At 32.3% G+C, this 14,027-nt stretch overlaps 1 protein-coding gene across 1 annotated transcript in view; it reads right to left on the reverse strand.

Moving 5' to 3' along the window:
* TECRL (trans-2,3-enoyl-CoA reductase like) overlaps window positions 1–4,032 on the reverse strand; it is a 142,457-nt gene extending 138,425 nt beyond the window's left edge. Inside the window, exon 1 of the mRNA XM_061420296.1 lies at window positions 3,736–4,032. Coding sequence (XP_061276280.1) covers window positions 3,736–4,014 — 279 coding nt within the window. The 5' untranslated portion in view covers window positions 4,015–4,032. The remainder of the gene's footprint in view (window positions 1–3,735) is intronic.
* Between the last annotated feature and the right edge of the window lie 9,995 nt (window positions 4,033–14,027).

Consider the following 14,027-nt stretch of genomic DNA (forward strand, 5'->3'; position numbering starts at 1 on the left):
GTAGTCAGGAAAGGCCCCAAGGAAAAAGTGACAGGAAGTAAAGACCCAAAGGAACACACTGACTAGTTATGAGTGGGGAATGGTGTTCTCTGACATGATTTAACAGTCTAGTTTTGGTTGCTATGTGGAGTATATATTGAATGTGCTAAGGACAGAGCAGAGGAAAGATTTAGCAGTGCTGGTGGGAGAGGCGGTGAAAATTTGTCAGTCTGGATATATTTGAAAGTATCATGAAGAGGATGGATTGTATGTGGGCTGTGAGATGAAGAGACCAGTCATGATGCCTCCAAGTGTTTGGCTTGACCTATTTGAAGTGTGTAGTTGCTACTTGTTGATTTAGAAAACTCTGTGGAAAAATTTTCAGGGAAGACCAAATGCTCAGTTTTAGATACTTCAGTTTGAGATGCCTAGTAAAGATCCAAATAGCTGTATAGAGAGACGGATGAATAAATAGCTACATAGATACATACATACATATATACATACATAGGAAGATAGACACAAAGATAATTGGATTTGCATTTCAGGGGAAAAGATAAGCTATGATTACATGTTTATGAGTCATCAATAGACAGATGATATTTAAAGCTATAGCACTCCATAGGTAAATGATTAAACATGGAGAAAAGTCCTGATGACTGAGTTGGTGACAGTCCACATCTAATAAGCCAGTTAATAAAGAAGCAGCAAAAGAAAAGGAAGAAGTCAGCAACATTGTTTTTTTTTAAAATGCATGTGTGTTTTCCTGGAACTCAAGTATCAAACATATTTTATGGAGGATGATGTACTTAACAGTGGCAAACGGTATCCATATACTGAGTAAGTGAAGCATGAGAATTGACCTTTGGATTTAGTGAGGTATTTATCACTGCCTCACTGGCAAACCTCAGCAAGTTCATGTTCTGAGAAGTGATGGAGGCAAATGCCTGAACGCAGTGGGTTTAAAATAGAATGAAAGAGGAAAATGTGGACAGACATCATGACCACGATAAAAGTAATGAGAAAAATGAGATAGAAACTTGAGAGGATAATAGAAGGATTTGTTTCCTGGGGTGTTTGTGTTTGTGTGTATGAATAAAAGAATGTGATTCAATATGTTTTCTTTAATCCAAAGAATTCCTTTAATATTTTTGTCTTATGAATATCTTGAGCAAAAATTTTTTGCCCATTCCTCAGTTAAAGTTGTATCAGCTAGATGCAACAAAATTTCTACTAGAGTTCAGCACATATTACTAAATACATACATCCTATGCATATTTGAAAATTCATATATAACATATTATAACAAATCTTCTCAATAGGTAACTTTCAAGTGTTTCATCACTTATTTTTTCTTGGATTTGTAGGCATATTAAGTTTCTCCCTCCAAATGATTATTAAGCTAAAAAAAATTTCTTTTCCCTATTATGTTCAAGACACTATGCTAAATGTGTTACATATCTTATTCTTACTCTTCACCATAGGCTTATAAAATAGATTTCATTAACCTATGTTCAAAATAAGAGTCCTGGTGATAAGCACTTCAATGGTTTTCCTGAGTGTTTGATAGATATGACTGATGTAGTAGGTATTTGGTACCAGTATACTTGTTCCAAAATATATGACCTTTAACTTTTACTACTTTATAACTTTTATTACACTTACTGAAAGACAGAGACCAAATTTAAGTAACACTGTTTTCATATACTAGGTAGAGCCAAGTATAATGACAGGCAATTAACATGACCTACTATTAATATAGCTGTTAATTTGTTCAAGAAAAAACTGTGTGAAACAACAAACACTATTTTTTCATGTTTACAATCATAAAGCAAAGCAGCAAACTAATCCAGATTTTTTTCTTTTATATGTCTTGCCATCATTATGAGACAATTTACCAAATTGCAAAACTAGTACAAGACAAAACGAAGCCCATTGTGCTGACAAGTCAATGATTTGGATGCAGCAAGTTACACATCAGATGGTGTTGATTGTGCAGTAAAGGCCGTGAGGAATCCCAAATTAATCCTGTAGCTAGCCTAATGAATTTCCCTAAAGATTTGCCATTGGAGATGCAATTACTGGATCTCTTAGAGTTCAGATGTGAGATTCTGAAAACAAATCTTTATCTGAAAAGAATATTGGTTTTCTGTATGCTTAAATTTTGTGCAGTTTAATTAATACCTAAAAATGCAAGCCCTGTGTCTTAAAAATCTCAATAATAGGAAATTTAAATGTAGTAGGGAAATAATTAGGAGCTCAACATTTTCTCATTACTTTAAAATGAATTTCATGTCAAAGTTTAGACACATATCAGAAAAGACACAATAACATCTCATTTTAGAATCATGTTCTTTGGAAATCGTTGGCCAATATAATATCTATTCCATTTATTGTTTTATTCTACCTTAATTTTATTATATTTTCCTTGTAAGTTTTCAATTTTCAGTAGTGAGAACCTACAAACATCAACAACTTCTAGATAGTAGTTTTATCTTTAAAATTTATCCTACTACAGTATAATATAAAAAAATCACACATTTTACCGAAATACTTAAATTGTAACATGCCTGAAGTTTGTAAGTTAAAAATATATTATACATAATGCATATTTATAATTTATACATGACTCTAGTGGTACTATTGAGAAATAATATGATTCAGAGTTCTGAAGTAAAGGTTTTCAATTTCATACATTCCACATATGACCTGCATGAACTTGTAAAAGTTCTCTCTTTCATTTCCACCTGTAAATAAAAGTATTTTCCAACTAATGGACTGGTCACAATGTTTAATTACTATAAGAAGGTATATATCATATTCTTGGCAGTTAAAAACAAGTAAATAGTTTCTTCTCTTTTCCTCTTATCTAGAAACATAGCTAGAGCATAGATAAATGGAATCAGTGATTGAATTTTCATTTTAGAAAAATAGCAAAATACTTATTCAACATGTCTTTAGAGCAAAATAAATAAATGTTTTATTAAAATGTCAGTCTTTCCCATAATAAACTGAAGTACTCCTGTTTTTTATCAAACTTTAGAAAAACTAAAAATGATTGGAAGATTGCACATACACATCTATCTACAACGCACATATATATTTGTGTATTATTTTTCTAACCTGGTAAGTATATATCTTATCTTTCCTTAGTGAAACATCAGTGATATGAGTGTAGATGAATGATATATTAAGCAAGACATTCTTCTTAGGAACTCAGACTCTGTAGTTTTAAACAGTAATTTAAGTTCCTAAACACTGTAACACTGTAGACAATTAAATCAATTCTAAACAATTTTCAAATGGCTAGATTTTATCCCATATGTTACATATTATTTTAATAAATTTAGTGCCTTTTGCCTGCTGTTTTCTAAAAGCACTATTAAAACTATGGACATTTGAATATGCAAGGAAGTGCTTGAAGAGAAAACCCTAGGCAAATGTCATGTAGGCTGAGAAGGTGAGCACTGAAATTTCACCTCCTGACAATGGCTCCAATATTAGGAAGAAAATCGGAACCTAATAATTATTAGCTACCCTTTAAATTGAATATGAAAGATGCATTGGGTATCTTTTATAGAAACAAAGTATGCAAAACATACTTTAAAGTACATGCTAAAGTATCCACCCTACTCATCATAAAATTGGTATGAAAACCCAAAAATATATTTTGGTATAGTCTTTTTCAGCATCAATCAACTGATCAATAATCTTTGAGGCAGAAAAGAGAAATTCAAATAAATAAATAAAACTCACCTTGTCCACAATACATATCTGCTTTTTGGTTTGAGCATCAAGTATTTCAATCTCAAAGTGAATAGTTTTTGAATGTTTAACTGCTGACGTTGATTTTAGAGGGCCTGCTGAGAGTATAAATTGCGACAAAAAATGAAAATTTTTCATGTCATCCTTCAGCATGGACCGTGTAGCTCCTCGAGAAATCAACTCTCTCCTGCGTTCTGAAGCAAGAGACTTGTGCCTTTTGAACATTCTGCAAACTACCAGGAGAAGCTGCCTTGTCAACAGGAGACACATGCAAGTGTGCTCCCTTTGAACAACTTAAATACTGCTGGTGAAACCAGGAAAGGTCAAGTGGCATGCCATTCCAAGAGTTCAGTTTTATTTAGCAGCCTTGAAAACAATGACTGATCTCTTTCTATATATAACACACTATTGTGAATTGCTGCAGTGTAGATTACTAGCATTCAAATTATTTCTTGCTTTTTCCTTTTATCTCAGGTTCTTAATATGGCCAGTAGTATTGAAATTCCAAAGCAAGAAAGAAATAGACAAGATTTTTTATTATCTCTGGATTCTGGATGCACTAATCTTCAAATACATGTATTATTCTTGCATTTATATGTAGATGTACTAAAAATTATCATACTGCTATCTTATATCTTATACTGCTGTTAGTAATGTACTAATACTTAGTACATTATTACATAAACACATTTTTTGGCAAATAATTCCTAGAATAAAGATTTGTGCCATATTTTGAATACTCACATATACATCTGATAGAAAATGGATAAATTCTTTTTTTTTTTTGGATAAATTCTTCATTACATGTGGAGAACAGAAAAACAACAAGTCATCTGTGTGATTGGGATATATAGAGAGGAACTTTATAATTTAAGAAAAAGGAAGAAAACCTTATTTTAACACTTTTACAGACATTATATCATAGGGAAATCATTAAATGTATATGCAAAATCAGTACTAAACATCACAAGTATCATAAAACTAGGTTATGGCAAATTCAAATAAGCTCAGAATGAACAATGAAAAGTAAAAAACAACCTAGAAAGAGGGGTTTGTAAAAAACTCCAAGTACTCTGAGACCTGTAAAGCGGGTGAAGGAATAACAAAAATCCAAATTATAGTGTTACTGATTCAAAGGAATTTTACAAAATGTTACAGGAAAATATTCTAGGATATTATTTTCAATTAAAACATGAAAAAGAAAATAGTTACAATAGTAGGGGGGAAATCTATATATCTATATTAGGGAACTAATCTTTAATTTTGTAAATAAAATAATGCAATTAAAACATTTTGGCCTATGCATTGTGTGCCAGAGATTCACGTACACATTGTTCAGTAATCGTTTTTCATACTCTAGACCACAATTCCACTCAATATTTATTATTAAACACTAGAAGTCAGGGATTTTGTCCATGTATGTTTGCGCACACACACACACACACACACACACACACATACACACACACACTGTCAGTTTTATCACCGTAGTTGTTCAGCACTTTAAACTTGGGATTATCCTTAACATTTGCCTTTCTCCCACATCTCAGATCTAATCCATCAAAAATCCAGAACACAATATTGTAAAGTAATTAACCTCCAATTAAAATAAATAAATTTATATTTTAAAAAATCATAAAAAAAATCATCCAGAACACAGTCTTACCACCATCCCACAGCTAATTTCAGAGTATCATTTCACCTGTATTGCTTTTCCAAATTGGTCTCCTTGCATGAACACTGGTCAGTCTATAGTCTTTAATGCAGCTGCTGAAATGATCGGTCTTTATATTAAAACAAGCAATGTGATTAACTTCTCAACACACTCCTTGAGGATTCATATTTTATTCATGTATAATTAAAAAGCCAAAGTTTTCTGAAGAGGTCTACAATACTCTTCGTCATCAGCATTTTGTCATATCTCTGATGCCTTTCCCTAAGCTACCCACAGTGCTCAGAGGAGTGTCTAGCACACAGTAGGGCCCTATACACATGTATTGAAAAATCAACTAATAAATAATTGATCAATAAGTGTATATTGAAGGTGTAGTCAGAAGGATGTAAATTAATTACATGGTGAGGTGAACTATTAGTGCATTATACAAAAGTAATATAACTCTGCAACCTATATAATATAATCTTCAGAGATAGCTTCTATTAAAAACAAAAAAAAGGAATAGTCAAAGGACACAGGTGCCAAACTGAAAGAGCTCCCATTGCCAACACTGAAATAATTCAAAAACATAAATACTGATGATAATATATTCTGACTCAAAGAACTTTGTAAATATCTATGAGTCCATACTGCTATAAGTAAGTGACGGAATAAGTGATAAATAAATAAACGAGGACAAGAGATGAAATTTTCCTACATAAGAATTCCAAATTGTATATGCAGCTAATCTCCGCATGAGTGTAAGTCTCACTTAAGTAACACAAAAAATGGAAGCGAAAATAGAAGCTTTACAGTGAGTAAAGAAACTGGCAGGGAGACATATTTTAACCTGGAGGTCAAGTCTAATATCACCATGAAGAGTCATGTTGATATTACATACTGACAGATATCATGAGATGAGGGCACATCAGCTCTGTGGTATTCTTCCCAAAGTTCATTACATAAGTCTAACCCTGAGAAAACAGCAAACAAACACAAATTGAGGGACATTCTACAAAAATACCTAATAGTCTCAAACTGTTAAAAATATGAAAAACAAGGAAACAATTGAGATAAAGTTATAGATCAAGAGATACTATATAAAGACACAAATAGAAAATGTAATGTAGTATATTGATTGTTTTTTAAGAGAAAATAAATGAGAATAGAATCTGAAATTTAACTAATTGTGTAGTACCAATATCAATATCTGAGTTTTGGTAAATATTATGAAAGATGTTGAAATTAGGGGAACTAGGTAAAAAAATACACACAAAACAATTATTCTCAATGTTTTCCTGAAGTTATTCTAAAATAAAAAGTATCAACTAAAACATACCCACACATGCAAAAAAAAAAAAAAAGTTGAAGAAAGAAAAAATGGGTGTAAATGGCATTATTTATAAGGGAGTAAATTGCAGGTTTTTGTCTATGTGAGTCACCTATATTAAAAGTTTTCAAAGAAAAAAAATCATTTTGTATATTAGGCTATTATTTCATTAGTATTTTGAAGTAGCTTTAAAAATAAAATATTTTCTATTTGCTAAGTTTTTTTTTTTTAATTATTGCTAAATAGATCATAATGAAATTAACATTAATTACTACTGGTTTAATACTAGACCTGGGATACCACTTTAAAATAGATAATAGTTTGAAAATCTTTTTAGTGGAAAACTATTATAAAATGATGCATGTAAAACAGAAATCTTTATTCCAATTGAACATACTTATAGTAAAAAGTGAAGGGAGGCCTTATTGTATCATTGTTCTTTACCCTCATATTTTTCATTTCTTTTTGACATAAGGCATATCATTTAAATTTATTTTCCATTTGAAGTGCTACTTCTTAAGAGATCACTTTAAATAATAAATAGAGCTATTTTATAGAGCAGTTTTATTTCATACAAAATTGAGTAAACAATTCCATTTCCTCCTTATATACTATATACCTTATTATTAATATCTTGAATTAGTGTGAAATTCTGTTACAATTAATGAACCAATATTGATAAATATTTATGAATTAAAGACAATATTTTATTTTAGGAATTAGACTTTGTGTTTTATAGTTCTGTGAGTTTTGACAAACAAATAAATTCATGAGTCCACCATAATAACATCATACAAAATACTTTCACTGACCTGAGAATGTCCTATGCTTTACATATCCATTCCACTCTTTACTCCTCCTAAATTCCTGGCAACCACTAATCTGTTTTACTGTCTTCACAGTTTTATCTTTTCCAGAATATCATTAGTTAAAATCATACAGTATATAGTTTTTCCAGACAGACTTTTTTTAATTAACAATACACATTTAAAACTAGAGCTTTTTAAAAAATGATTGAATAATACCTCATTATATCTTGTACCATAGTTTACTTATTCATTAATCTATTGAAGGACATCTTTGTTGTTACTTTGAACATTTGTGTTTTAGGTTTATGTGTGAGTATCCTTTTTTTAATTTATTTTAATTGGAGGTTAATTACTTTACAATATTGTATTGGTTTTGCCATACATCAACATGAATCCGCCACGGGTATACATGTGTTCCCCATCCTGAACCCCCCTCCCACCTCCCTTCCTGTACCATTCCTCTGGAGTATAATTTTAAATTTCTTTCAGTAAAGAACTAAGAGTGTGATTGCTTAATTGAATAGTAGGTCTTTGTTTAGCTTTGTAATAGTCAGACTGCCTTTCAAAGTGTACCACTTTGCATTCCCACCAGCAATGAATGAAAGTTCCGGTTGCTCTGCATCCTCCACAGGTTTGGTGTTATAACTGTTCTGGAATTTGGCCATCCTAATAAGTGTGATGTAGTATCTCATGTTTAAATGTGCAATTCTCTAATGACAAATGACATAGAGTATCTTTTCCTATGCTTATTTTCCATCTGTACATCTCTGCTGAAGTACCTGCCCAGATCTCTTGTCCATTTTGTAATTGCTTTCTTATTCCCTACTGTAGAGTTTAGAGAGTTCCTTTTATATCTTGGAGATAAGTCCTTTATCATATATGTGTTTTCCAAATACTTTCTTACTGTTTGGTTTGTCTTCTAATTCTCTAAAGAGTATTTTTTGTAAAGCAAAAGTTTTAAAATTTAATGAATTCCAATTTATCTTTTCATCATTCATGGATTGTGCTTTTCTGATGTTATTTTCTATAAATTGTATAATTTTGTATATTACATGTATGTCCATGATCCATTTTGAGTTAATTTATGTGAGAGGTGTAAGGTCTATAAATAGATGTTCTTTTTGCATGTGGGTATCTAGCTGCTTCGGTACCATTTGATAGAAAGACTATCCTTTCTCCAATGGCCTGTCTATACTTGCTTGATTATATTTATGTGGATCTATTTCTAGACTATCTGTTCTGTTCCATTAATCTGTCTATTCTTTTTGCCAAAACCACATTGTCCTTCTTAGAGTAACTTCATAATAAGACTTGATGTCTGGTAATCTCAGCCATCTAACTTTGTTTTTCTTTTTCAGTATTGCAAGGGATATTCTGAATCTTCTGTCTCTTATTCAGGTTTTATGATAGATACTCCATGTATTGGAGCTTCCATGGTGGCTCAATGGTAAATAATCCACTTGACAATGCCAGGAGCTGCAGGAGATACGGATTCAATTCCTGGGTCGGGAAGAACCCTTGAGGAGAAAATGGCAGCCCACTCCAGTATTCTTGCCTGGAGAATCCCATGGACAGAGGAGCCCGGCAGGCTACAATCCACAGGGTCGGAAAAAGTAAACACGACTGAGTGACTGAGCACACAAGCATGCACTCCATGTGTTTCCACAATTGCATTGTGGATTTAATAAATCGTAGTGGAAAATCCCATGGACGGAGGGGCCTGGTGGGCTGCAGTGCATGGGATCACTAAGACTTGGACACGACTGAGCGACTTCACTTTCATGCATTGGAGAAGGAAATGGCAACCCACTCCAGCATTCTTGCCTGGAGAATCCCAGGGACAGGGGAGCCTGGTGGACTGCCGTCTATAGGGTCGCACAGAGTCGGACACGACTGAAGCGACTTAGCAGCAGCAGCAGCAGTGGATTTTCTAAATTTGAATATCTGCATGTTAACAATGAATATTCTCATAAGATTATAATATTAGGAATTTCCAGAATTGATGCACTTTTACTCTAAATCAAAGGCAAAAATGCAAGAAGAAAGGACATTATTCCCATCATAGGAAAAATTGTTCTTGGCTATTTTTTTGGAAAATAGTTTATTTGACTGTATGTATTTTTCGCTGATACTTTATTAAGTATGGAAATTGTAATCATACATACATGTACAACTTGCCTGATGGCTCAGACAGTAAAGCGTCTGCCTACAATGCGGGAGGCCTGGGTTCGATCCCTGGGTTGGGAAGATCCCTTGGAGAAGGAAATGACAACCCACTCCAGTACCCCTGCCTGGAAAATCCATGGACAGAGGAGCCTGGTTGGCTACAGTCCATGGGGTCGCAAAGAGTTGGACACGACTGAGCGACTTCACTTTCACTTTTTTTCACTTTCATACATGTTTGTGACATTTAGCCACCAGATCATAAAATTCAAGAGGCAAAGATTAGATCTAATTTTGTCCATCACTCTACCTTCAAGGCATAGTATAATTACTGGCATGTAGTAAGTATTCAACACTGTTTGTTGAATGAATAAATCATCATGTGAATATTGTTTCTCTTTAATTTGAGATTCTAATCAATGATATCACAATAAGTCACCTTTTTTTCCCCCAGTGTAATCATTTTATTAACAAACAGAAACTATGGATTCAGACAAGAGTACAAATTACAATATTTTTCCCATGGGTTAAATTGTTACATTTTTATAATAAAAATAAAGAGTCTTCATAGTTAACTTATCAAAACATAAAGTGTGCCTATTGAGTTTTGATTTGGGCAAAGCAAATACAAGAAAGTAAAGTTGTGCCTGTGAAAGTTTTGTCCTAGAAATAGACTTACACAAGTATAGTGGAAAGGACTTCATGATAAGAACTATGGTTTTAATCTGTACTAAATGTCACCTGAGTAAATGCTTGAAGACACTAAACCCAGAGTTAAGTGGGTCAAAGAGAAATAAATAAGAAGACAAAGACAAACCCACATGTCTTGGATATTTTTGGTCAATGTTCATGAGAAAATCTTGTATATTAGGTGCAAAGAATTAGAGTTTAGGAAGTTAAGATGGAAGCAGAATATTAAGCATTAAGGCATGCTATTATCGTACCTAGGAACATATATAAGCAAGTAATATGTGTCTAGAAAATAACAGTTTTTTAGTGCAAATAGTATTGATTCAAGAAGTTCCTTGTTAAATAGTCATGTAATATCAAGCTTTCCATTATCTGTCCCATTTTGAAATCATTATGGATTTCACAAGACTTATGAAATACAAGACACTATATATAAATTAAATAGAGAAGTTTCTGAAAAATTTGGAGGACATTCAATAGACACATACAACATATTTTCTCAGTGTTGTTCTCCAAAATTAGATTTATGCCTCCCAAAAATTAGATCTTTAATTTTTGTTACCCCATCACCCTAATTAAACATTCAGATTATTCTTCTTTTCTACTCTTCTAAATCTAGATGATTACAATCATTGGAAAATGAAATTTACTTATCATTACTACACTGATGGCTGTATAAATTTCTAACCTAGTGCTATTGGCTCCCTAAAATATTCAAAAATATATTTATTATCCTTTTCCCCTATAAAGTTTATATAGTCTTATTTTTCTCCACTTTTCTCAATTTTAGTGATACCAATAAACTATGAAGTGGGCTCTGAGTCAGCAGGCTAAAGGCAGATAGAAAAATCTTAGCAATACGAAAATAAATTGTTTTCTGAGTCTCCAGAGAATATGAGTTTTCCCAAGAAAATGTTTTATATTTGTTACACAAGCTTCTTAAAGTGCTGAAACTAAGTGGTTAAAACCACTTATGTTAACATTTGAACTAATACATAATAATTGAAAAATCACATATATTTATTATTTATTTGGGTTACATGAAATAAATTACTTGTAATAGAGAAAAGGATTAAAGGGAGGAAATGTGTTCTTACCATGGCAAAGTTTGTTTTACATTTTTGACAAATTAGGATAGTTGGTAAATTAGAAATAATGGTGAATAAATAAATCTGTTCAGATTATAGATAAATAATAGTTGTTCTATTACAAAATACTATAGCTGAAATGTAGGGGAAAGAACTCTGGAGTTAAGTTCAGAAATGCAGACTTGGTCTACTCTGACAGCGTGTGCTGTATGATACTGGATAAACTGAGAAACCTCTCTTACTACTAGTTGTATCATTCATGAACACTTTCTTAGCATGATATCTAATGATCCTTCTAACTGTGATATCTAGGTAATATTTAAATTTTTTCCTATTTAAAGCCAATCATAATAAAAAAAGTAGAAATAAGACCTATATAGTTGCTCTTCCCTCATAAAGTTACTGTACCATGATAGTAATGTTAGTAAAAATGAACTGTATAATTCAATACATTAATAAATTAAACTGGAGTGGGAGTCTCTGTACTGTATTTCACTGACTATGGTGAAATTAAATGGTTTCCTGAAAACAAATCAATTGGACTGAGATATGAACATTTATTTTTAATTGAGGAAAACACTCTCATCTTGTGTGTACAAGGTTCAAGTGACTTGTAAAATTAAAATATCCACAGGAAAAGAAAAGTAAAAAGGGGGTGACAGACATTAATTCATATTCAGTTTTGAGCAGACTATATATTTCTATTTATCTTGTCTTTTTTGAATTTTGAGTTGAATATTTACCAAGATGTTTTCTTTTTTTTTTAATTAATTGTTTTATTGGTTTTTAAATCAAGATGTTTTCTTTGAACCATTTATAGAAATTACAAAGTCCTCACAAACCATTCAATCCAGTATTTAACTCAGCTCTATATGCTTCATTTTTTCTTGATTGCACACTGTGTTTTCATTAGAGCAGTTGGCTATGCCCTCTTCTGTGTTCTCTGATTCCACCCTGGAGAGTTTCCAGACATTCAGGCCTGCCCTTCCTAAAGCTGGCCACATAATTGCAGTTGTCCTCTGATGTATTCTGGCAAGTGCTATCCTTTATTTTGGGAGCTCAGGCCATGACTGTTTCTCCTCTTTCAGGGATTTCTTGTCATAAATAGAATGGACTATAGAGTTCCTCTCTCAACTTTGAAAGAAAAACTTGAAAAAGAAAAATCTGAATATTTTGGGATCTATATATTTAGCAACAAACTCATACACTTTCTTGGCAGTTTTATCTTTGCTTTGGTAAACTGTGAGGAAATCATAGTCAAACAAAAAATAAAAGTTTCATTTGAGAAATGAGAACTTAGTGTGTTCATTTTTTATTATGTACAGCTTCATTTTTTCATTGGGCTTGGGAAATTGAGGCCAGTACATTTTTTGTTTCATAGATTTTCCAAAAAACCTTAAAAACATCAGAGAGATAAGAGTAAGACAGTACCAACAGGATGAGGATATTAACTCTTCATCCTCATAATTTAAAAATCAATAATATTGCTATTATTTAGGTTTCTCCTGCACATTTCAAATAATTTAAGTAATATGAACTGAGATGGTTGAGGTACATTTTCATCTGGATAGAAAGATGTTGACTAGCACTATTTGAAATATCATCTTGTTTTAGGATTATCTGGAGTTGTAATGTTTTCATTTTTGAACATTTTATGCCACAAGGTTTGCATAATTTAATCTACTTAGAAAACAGCAGAAGTTATATCTTTAGCGAAATAATTGGTATTTACAGAGTAATAGTCAGTGATTATGTGAGGCTTATCATGATTCATGCAATGTACTCAGTGCTTATCCACATAACTGTATAAGATAGGGTTTTGTTTTTTGGATTTTTATTTTATTTTATTTTATTTTTAAAATTTATTTATTTTAATTAGAGGCTAATTACTTTACAATATTGTATTGGTTTTGCCATACATCAACATGAATCCGTCACGTGTATATGTGTTCCCAATCCTGAACACCCCTCCCACCTCCCTCCCCATACCATCCCTCTAGGTCATCCCAGTGCACCAGCCCCAAGCATCCTGTATCCTGCTTCAAACCTGGACTGGCAATTCGTTTCTTATATGATATTATACATATTTCAATGCCATTCTCCCAAATCATCTCCCCCCATCTCCCACAGAGTCCAAAACACTGTTCTATACATCTGTGTCTCTTTTGCTGTCTCTCATACAGGGTTAAGATAGTTTTTATTACAGATGCAGAAACTGAGGCACAGAGAGTTTAAGTAACTTCACCAAGTGATAAAGTAAAAAAATGGCATAACTAATCACAAATCAGTATAAGTTCTTAATAACTTTCCAGCATCACCTTTTATGGCTGCATATACACACATCCAGAACTAAATGCATACGTAAGGATCTATTATTTATCGTCACAGAATTAAAATCATACAACACCTATATATGTATACACTATCAAAGTATAATTGTGCTTTGCAATTGTGGATTGCAAAATAATAGCTGCTTATTTTTCAATGGCAAACACACAATATCTTCTGTGTGTGAGTATATTTGTGCTTGCAAATGAGCATGCATGAAT

The sequence above is a fragment of the Bos javanicus genome, chromosome 6 (genome assembly GCF_032452875.1).
Source record: "Bos javanicus breed banteng chromosome 6, ARS-OSU_banteng_1.0, whole genome shotgun sequence".
Taxonomy (NCBI): Eukaryota; Metazoa; Chordata; class Mammalia; order Artiodactyla; family Bovidae; genus Bos; species Bos javanicus.